The sequence below is a fragment of the Diabrotica undecimpunctata genome, chromosome 1 (genome assembly GCF_040954645.1).
Source record: "Diabrotica undecimpunctata isolate CICGRU chromosome 1, icDiaUnde3, whole genome shotgun sequence".
Classification (NCBI taxonomy): Eukaryota; Metazoa; Arthropoda; class Insecta; order Coleoptera; family Chrysomelidae; genus Diabrotica; species Diabrotica undecimpunctata.
Window position 1 is genome coordinate 205,311,047 of NC_092803.1, and position 8,756 is coordinate 205,319,802.

General features: G+C 31.4%; 5 protein-coding genes across 5 annotated transcripts; 3 read left to right on the forward strand and 2 right to left on the reverse strand.

Annotated features, from left to right (window-relative positions):
• Nucleotides 1-1,051: 1,051 nt before the first annotated feature.
• On the reverse strand, nucleotides 1,052-3,007 carry Ppt2 (palmitoyl-protein thioesterase 2). Its single transcript, XM_072533270.1, has 5 exons — nucleotides 2,695-3,007; nucleotides 2,499-2,640; nucleotides 2,334-2,441; nucleotides 2,003-2,276; nucleotides 1,052-1,442 (listed from the first exon to the last, which is right to left on the reverse strand). Exons 1-5 carry the CDS (start codon nucleotides 2,827-2,829, stop codon nucleotides 1,244-1,246), a joined length of 858 nt encoding a protein of 285 aa, XP_072389371.1. The 5' UTR covers nucleotides 2,830-3,007; the 3' UTR covers nucleotides 1,052-1,243.
• A 935-nt stretch (nucleotides 3,008-3,942) lies between these two features.
• Taf10 (TBP-associated factor 10) lies at nucleotides 3,943-4,605 on the forward strand. The gene is made up of 3 exons (XM_072521055.1): nucleotides 3,943-4,143; nucleotides 4,199-4,375; nucleotides 4,461-4,605. Exons 1-3 carry the CDS (start codon nucleotides 4,045-4,047, stop codon nucleotides 4,566-4,568), a joined length of 384 nt encoding a protein of 127 aa, XP_072377156.1. The 5' UTR covers nucleotides 3,943-4,044; the 3' UTR covers nucleotides 4,569-4,605.
• A 192-nt stretch (nucleotides 4,606-4,797) lies between these two features.
• Nucleotides 4,798-6,603, reverse strand: Orc2 (origin recognition complex subunit 2). Its single transcript, XM_072521053.1, has 2 exons — nucleotides 5,986-6,603; nucleotides 4,798-5,932 (listed from the first exon to the last, which is right to left on the reverse strand). The coding sequence occupies exons 1-2, from the start codon at nucleotides 6,577-6,579 to the stop codon at nucleotides 4,841-4,843; spliced, it is 1,686 nt and encodes a 561-aa protein (XP_072377154.1). The 5' UTR covers nucleotides 6,580-6,603; the 3' UTR covers nucleotides 4,798-4,840.
• A 221-nt stretch (nucleotides 6,604-6,824) lies between these two features.
• Tcs6 (Threonyl-carbamoyl synthesis 6) lies at nucleotides 6,825-7,325 on the forward strand. Its single transcript, XM_072521056.1, has 3 exons — nucleotides 6,825-6,946; nucleotides 7,003-7,131; nucleotides 7,185-7,325. Exons 1-3 carry the CDS (start codon nucleotides 6,921-6,923, stop codon nucleotides 7,312-7,314), a joined length of 285 nt encoding a protein of 94 aa, XP_072377157.1. The 5' UTR covers nucleotides 6,825-6,920; the 3' UTR covers nucleotides 7,315-7,325.
• On the forward strand, nucleotides 7,317-7,852 carry PIG-P (phosphatidylinositol glycan anchor biosynthesis class P). Its single transcript, XM_072521054.1, has one exon. The coding sequence runs from the start codon at nucleotides 7,317-7,319 to the stop codon at nucleotides 7,800-7,802; it is 486 nt and encodes a 161-aa protein (XP_072377155.1). The 3' UTR covers nucleotides 7,803-7,852.
• The last annotated feature ends 904 nt before the right edge of the window (nucleotides 7,853-8,756 follow it).

The following is an 8,756-nucleotide window of genomic DNA, read 5'->3' on the forward strand; positions in this document are numbered from 1 at the left end:
TTCCCTTTAATACTATAAAAACTATCGAAAACATCTACCAAAACAACAAACTGGAAGTTAGAATAGATGTACAACTTACAGAACCTATAGAAATAGGCAGCGGAATAAGAAAAGGGGATTCATTGAGCCCCATTCTCTTCAATTTGATTATGTATGAAATCATCAAAAGCGTTAACAAAAGAAGAGGATACAGAATGGGAAATAAAGAAATAAAAATACTCTGTTACGCAGATGACGCAATATTGACAGCACAAGATGAAGACAGTCTGTAAAGATCATGTCTTGATCTAACAAAAACATACACAGTTCATTACAAAGTCAAAAGCATGAGGCGGGTGGACTGTGGCTCTGACCACATCTTGATAAGAATAAATTTTGCAGTAGGGGAGGAAAAAGAAAAACGAGCTCAGGCATCAAGACAGTGACTAGAAAGGGAAAACGCAAAATACTGAGAAACATTTAAGGAAAAATAAAGAGTGAGGAAGGATGTATAAGAAACAATCACGAAGTATATGAGCAGTAAGGTAGCCTGAAATTACGACATCTGTCAAGGCACAAACAATCATGAGATGGATAGAAAAAATGAAACTGACTTTATGAAAAGTGACTTTAAAGCAGCCTTTTACCGTATGCCTACAAGGCCTGTTGTGCACTGTAAATAAATTGTCTAGAATGTGAATGACTAAGTTATCAACTGATAGAATTAATAGTACACAACCAGATACCAAAATACCTTGGCATACATCTAGATAGAACTTTTTCTTACCGATACCACTATCAAGATATCAACCAAAAAGTAGGCACAAGAAATAACATCATCCGCAAACTAATACAAGACCACACATCGTATAATTCAGATTTTGCAGTAAGGTGTCAGCTGTATAAGCTCATCCATTCTTCATCCAGTTGGTCTTTGGATTCACACCTCTGCACTTCTCTAAAAATTTTGTGTACACAGTGCCCACAAAAAGAAAAAAACAATTCAATTGCACACTACAATGTATAGACAATGTAATTAAAAATAATACACCAATCCAATTTCACATATTTTTATTTATACACTACATAAAAATGAGTAATTTTTGGTTTGGTAATCACTATCTTTACTGTCTTTCTTTAAGTCTTAAAATGATATACATATCCTTGCACATTTAAAGAAATGCATATAAATAAATTATTTAAAATAAATTATAAAGTTTAAAAATGTCCCCTAATAATTATTCTCTATAAAGAATATCAATTATCAATCAAGATGTGGTAAAATATAATTATCACATATCGTCATGTTAAGATGCCACATGAAGTGGTTGACGCCTGGCACAGTGACTAGCTTTAATTTCTTTTTTTCATAAAGTGTTTTCAATCCAATCGAGTCCTGCTGAAATATGGCACGATCCTTGATATCTATCACTGTTCCGTTTTCGTTATAATATCCAAACTGACTAAAAATAAACTTGATATTAACAACAATTTACAACAAATATAGCATTATAGCTTCTGAATTTTAATATTAAATTTAATATTGGAAATATAAATGAACTGCACTTGGTTTTGATGTTAATGTCAAATGTATGAACTTTTATCCATATTTCAACCAAGAACAACACTTACATAGGGTGTCTTTTATATTTTGCATATAGAGTCGGAATGAAAAATTTGGCATTTTCTTGCAACAAAAATTGGATTGTTTTTGTGGAGAATTATTTGTGTTAATTTTTTGAAGCTCAGTGATAATTTGTAGCAAACAAATTATTTTTTAACAATCAACAATAAAAGTGCTGTGTTCTTGTCATGTAATCATTGCCATACATTCTATTCTAAAAACAAATGTCTGACCAATATTTTGGTTAAGCAGACAATGCCATCTTGATCTCAGATATTGAAGATAATATACAGCAAATGGTACAACATAACAAAAAATTTATTACAAAACTTACTGAACAGTTGGGACTGGTTTCAGTAAACAGAGTATACTAAGTGCTTATTCTATATTATTACATACCTAGATTGCCAAGGTGTTATGACATTGTCATCAGGCCCCCCAATCAATACAAGTCTATCTAATTTGAGCAAAGCATTTTTGAAATCATCACTTTTAACATTTTCAATCTCATTATTTATGTACGGCAAATATTGAGAGTAATCCATGTACAACTTTTTATGATAAGGATCATTCCAATAATTTCCTACAGAAGTATGTTGTCCAACTCTAGAATAAAATAACTCAAAAGCTGTTTCTAAAGCTAATCCTGGGAAATATAAATGAAGAAACTGTGCTAAAAATATCAATGTGTAAGAATTCTTTCTTCTAAAGTAAATATTTTATTTCTTACTTCCATATTGTCCAGCTTGAGGACCACTTAATGATATATATCGATGAACTGTGTGATTTGGATTAGCTTGAAGAATAGTTCTACCAAGAAGAGCACCTTGAGAATAACCTGAAAATGGTATTAAGTACAGTCAAATCATAGCTAAGTATTGTGTAAAATATTTACCTAGAAAGTTGACACCTTCTGGATATTTCATCGTGATATTTGTTATAGTTTGAGAGACTTGTTGAACTTGATACCACATATTTTCCAAACTATACCATCCTTCAAATTGTTGAATATTATACACCACAGTGCCTGGATGTTTCTACAAAATCACATCACCTGTATGAATTTGGTAATGATTTTTAAAATATATTACCTCTTCTATTCGTTTCTTAATTAGCTCCATGCTTTCCGCACCAGTCATAACTCCATGTAACAAAATAACAGGCTTATAACCATGAGTTAGTGTGTATACCACACTAAAAAATAGAATAAAGAATAAATTTTTCATTATGTTTGAGGAGAATGTAAACGTTTATATAAATAAGCGTGAAAAACTTTTCAGAGTAGGTATGTCCCTCTTTTATTGTTTCCAATAACCTTGGATTGTTTTTTATGAAAGAAAAACAATGAGTATTGATAAATTTAAAGAAAAGGTCACGGACGAACTTCATATCAAAATAAATAATTATTGCGACAGCGACAAGCGACAAGGACGCATTTGCGTCTATATTCTTTGCTATTATTATCATGAGATTCATGAGCGGTTCTAGGATTAGGATCCATGGTAGCAGGCCCCCTTGTAAAAGTCCTGAAAAAGCATGTCATGTAAAGAAAAGAGTTAACACCATACAAGCTTATGCAAAAGGTAACAACGTATATACCGACCAAAATATTTAATAAATCGATCGGTAATTGCTAAATCACATGGTAATTAACAATAAAGTGTTAGTAATATTCTAAAGACTTTTATAGCATCGGCAGTTGGTAATCAAATAATTGATTTGGCCATTGCAGGAATTGAAAGTCAAATGAGTCAACGAGAGACTTTAGTTATAATACCGTTATACTGATGGCACCCAATTTAATTTAACTATGTTCTGATATAACCGTTACGTTGCGCCTTGCTCAAGTTTTTCAACAGTATATAATATCCCATTCTCTCCTTTCCATTTCTAACGATGTGCAGACGAGCGATGCTCAGTAGAGTCTCCATAACGGTTGTTGGTGCGCTCCTTAAAGTTTTTGCAATTTCAAGGTATGAAAGTCTTTCATCTTCTTTACGGTACTGTTTCCTTAAGGAGGTTGGTAATCATCAAGGGAATTTTCATTTTTGAAATTGCAGCTCTGCATTCATAGCACTTTTTAAGATTATTTAACCGGGAAATAATGCATTTTCCTACAGTACTCATCTTTCCTTATATCTTTACACCTTGATAATTTGGGCATAGCAGTTTTCTGAATGCATTTGGTTACCATTAAATTAGTCACCACTCTCTTTTTTCAATGATTGCAAGTAATAGTTCTTTTGCCGATAATAATAAGAATTGCAGCCGCCACTGCTGACTAACCATCTTGACGTGAAACGTGAAACTAAACTTTCTATCTAATTGACATACGTCACACTGTGTCAACATCTGTCAATAATAACAACAACACATCAACACAAGTCATTAGTGCTATCTCGCTATTTTATTGGTTTTTACGATATTTTTATCAATATAAAATGAACCACGAAGAGAAAATGATGATAGAAGACAACAATCCAACACTCGGCCAACCACTGAGTGATTTTCTTCTGCAACTAGAAGATTACACCCCAACTGTAAGTAAAATAGCCATTATTTTTATATACCCTGTTGCTAACTTGTTATTTTTAGATTCCAGACGCCGTAACTGCATACTATTTACGATCTTCAGGACTAGAGCCTAAAGATCCAAGATTGGTGCGCTTAATCTCGATAGCAGCGCAAAAATTTATATCTGATATTGCTAATGATGCTCTTCAACATTGTAAAATGAGGTCCACTAATTCTTCAAGCCACAGCGGATCCAAGGTTAGTTAGTTCCTCATAAGTAGTACATTGAACAGTAATTACTTTTGAATTAAATGTACATTTTTTCATTTGAAATCATTTTCAGAGCAAACAAGGGACGAAGGACAGAAGATATTGTCTAACTATGGAAGATCTGACACCAGCTTTGGCAGAATTTGGAATTACGATAAAGAAACCTCACTATTATGTATAAAACTTACCTTACCTATAATATATTATATATTTTGCAATTTTTTGTTTTGATACATTTAGGGTGATTTTTGTTTTAAAAGTACAAATTAAGAAAATAAATGATAAAAAAAGTGGAGTCTGTATTTTATACTCCACCATTGTTAAAAACACACAGCTTAAAATTGCTACTATATTTCCAGGAGGTTTTGATAAGGGTGGTATGGAGGAGCATGGAGAAATAAATTTAAACATAAAGCTCTATATAACTTTATACAATAAAAAAGTACACAACATTTACTGATTTTCATCTAAAAACTTCTGCAGCAATGTACTGGCTAATGGAATCACCAAATACTCAGTTCCATCCACAGATCTCTTCATCTTAAGCATCTTGTGGTCAACAAATTCAGTAAGTTGGGCCCTCAAAGCCAAATCTGAGCTGACTATGAAGGCTTCTCTGCACATCTGGTATAAATCCTTGAATGCTAGTCCCTGGTAGTACTGAGACTTGCCATTTTCTATCTGATGTGTAACTATTAGATTATAAATACTTTTAGAATTGGAAGTTAGAGAAGCAAAAACATTCCGTAGAGATGACAGAGCTAATGTGCTGCTTTGTTGTACCATCATAGACTGTTCAAATGAAGTTTCTTCCTCATAAGTTGCAAATGATGTAACATCCCACCAAATATAATTAAACTTACTGAGTTTGTTGTGATCCCATATTAAGGGAGCATTGATGTGATCTATAGAAGCTATAAAATGTATATTTTTACTAGATGCTAATTTGGCAAGAATATTCTGTGTTTTTCCATTTCTTAAGGTCTCACCCTCAATATTATGTATAATTATATATAGACAGCTATCAGGAATATTTTGGAATTCACTTATTATTAAATCACAAGCTTCTATAGGATTCCCAGGGATATCTTCAATCTCTAACAGATCCAAAATTGCATCTAATATACTTTTAATATTGATACTAGGAAAATAACCATTTACAACAACAACAGGTTGACTTCTTAGGTATGAACTTTGAAACTGATTGATAATATTTCTCTTAGATCCTAATCCATATAAAAGTATATTAAAGTTTTCATTTAAAAAGTAAAGCCATTTCGTAAAATAATTTTCATTAACTTTTCTTAATTTTTGTATTGCCTCAATGTGTTGATTTGAAAGAGAAACTCTGTGTAATAACTTTTGAAGTTGATATTGGGGCAGTCTTGGAGTCTCTAATCTTTCAAGGGTATTATTTGAAGTTTCTATTTTCTTGGATGATGCTTTTTCGAAGTACTCATCTGTTTTAATATGATAGTTTCTGCTCCTAGTTTGTGTGGTTTGTAAATTAGCTTCCTTGAATTTCATCTTTTTGTTTTTAATATCCTGAAACAAAAGAAGTTAGACACAACATAACATAATTTGCTACTATTAAGTACCTTTGCATTTTTATCATCAGAATTTGAGTCAGAACTGTCTTCACTTTTATTACTGCAACTACTACTCTCAGACTCTTCAGAGGACACTTCAAATTCACTTTCACTGTCCTCTTTTATCATTTTTGCTATCCTACTTTTTGTTTTTGTACGAACATGCTTAGGAGTTTTTAAATCACATGCTTCAGCTACTTTTTGAGCAAGTGCTTCTCTGTTCTTTCTTTTTTGGAAAGTAAATATGTCTTCTCCATGGACTACCTCATTTTCATGCATCACTTTCGGCTTATTTACATCTACGTCTATATTTTCTATATCTATTTCATCTTCGGATTCATCATCGCTGTCTATAACTTGAACAATACCTGAATTTTGTATTTTAAGTGAATAAAGAGATTCTAGTGCTTTTAAACTGGGTTTCTTTGTTCGTGCTGTTCGTCTGGAGGGTGTTGAAGATTCCATTTTTAAAACTTTTCTTTTTTGATCTTTAATATATCTTTCTATTTTATAAAAGTTAAAATAAATCTTTTTATAAAATTGAAACTTTGTTACACATAAAAATAGATATAAATATTTATAAACTAAATGGCGCCAAAACATGAATCTTCTTTTTATTTTTGACAAATTACATTTTATGCAGGATTTTTGGTATCACAGAATACTTTCTTATTCTGTGCTGAAACTAAAATAATGAATTATTACAATAAATTCCTTTTTCAACTTTAGGCTATTCGAATCATATACATTAAAATTGCAGTTTATAATCATTCTTTTTAATCAACATATTTCTACAAAAAGTGCATGAAATAAAACTCAATTGTCACTGGATATGACCTATTCTATTGAAGCATTCAGCTATCTTTATATTTTATTAGGTTAAGTTTTAGAGAATACTTTAGGTTATATCTGATATTGATATCTAATGTTATTGAAATTTTGAAATGGATAAATCTGATGACTATGAAATGTAAGTTTATTAAAAATTAAATAGACTGAACTAAATCTTACAATTTTATCTTATAGTGATCTTGAGGTACCATTCCAAAGTCACAGAATCGCAGAAATTGCTTATGATGTATTGAGAGTAGATAAAGAACCTGCTAGAAGTGGTGTTATCAAGGTTTTACGGGTAGAGGAGGACAAATTAATAGCGTAAGCTTGTTACATATTATAACGTTTGTAATATACAGTTTGTTTTATTTTAGGCATTTCTCTGCTACCCTGCCAAAGCAGTTGCGGGTGGCAGTAACTGGATTTTTTGAAAAATTGCAACTAATATCTGAAACCATCGAACTTTTAGGACCTCCACTTAGTAACGAGTATAATTACTATTAAAAATGCCAGAGCATACTCCTGCACCAACACCAAGTAGAGCTGTGTATGGTTTTGTTATGTATCTTTCCTTTAGAATATTTTTCATAGTTTATGTTATTTGGGCTGTCTTACCAGAGAAGTATTTCAAAGCAATTGGTATCACATTTCTTCCTCAGAGACATTGGGCAATAACAGTACCTGTTTACTTGTTAACAGTGCTCACTACTGTTGCGTTTGTTATTTATCCAAGTTTAGGTCTTTGTATGACACCAACGGTTGATGATATGAGGACTATCAAAGATAAAGTGGGGAGTAAAAAGAGACATACTGAGGTACATTTAGATGGAGGAAGTAATGGTATAAGTACAAGCTGTGTATGTAAAGAAAAAGATAAATGTTCTATGCAATTATATAATAAAATACAGCATACATTTGTAAATAACACTATTCCTATTTTACGTGATTTGGAAATATGGGATGTATCAGATCACTTGTATTTAAATAGTTAGCATTAGATAGGTTTTTATATGTTAAAATTTCAATAAATGGTTTTTTGCAACCAAGCTTTTTCTATATTAAATTTTATTATTTCAGAATGTAAGTTTATTCTGAGGTTAGATAATTATGGTTATAATATTTCATATTGGCTAGAAAAATGACGAATGTAGCAGAAATAAAATTTTTTTATTGTGAATTAGATAATGAAGAAGAGTTGATAAAATTGATAAAAAAAATAAAAGAGTGTAACAGCTCACTAGCCTTATTGGATCTGCTAATCTCTATGTGAAAAAAGTATATAGAAAACCAACCCTACAACATTAAAGATCATTGTTTTATTATTTCTATTATATTAATTAATTCTATGAAGATCTGAAAGAGCATATGATAACTGTACCAAAAATGATATTAAAATAATCATTGAGAACATGAACACCCAGAAAAGAGATATGCTACCAAGATTATATTGGTAAACACCTTCAGGATATTACTAATGACAATGAATTCAGACTTATTAGTATGGCAGCTGCCAAAGATATGATTGTGTGAAGTACATGTTTTGATCATAAGAATATCCCTAAAGCAACTTGGATATCACCTACCAAATATTTGCCTCATACCTGTTTGGCAGATCCAAAATGGACTGACAGTCGTTACAACTTATTTTTTACTTAGATGCAGTTTACCAAAATCCAGATATCTCATTACATTTTCAGTTGTCTACTTCATTTCACAGTAGGTACGCCAGTGTTAAGTTAGGAATGTCCTACAGTTAATATTTTCGGAAGAGACTCCTGGTTCGAAAAATACAAAATTAAATTTCTATTACCAAAAAATTACTTTTGTATTAAAATACACAAATGTGACTTTACAAGTTTTATTTAATTCAGTTTGCTTCGGTGGTGCAATTCGAGTGACTATATCTACATAACCCTAATATTAATATTATGAAATCCCCTTCATTC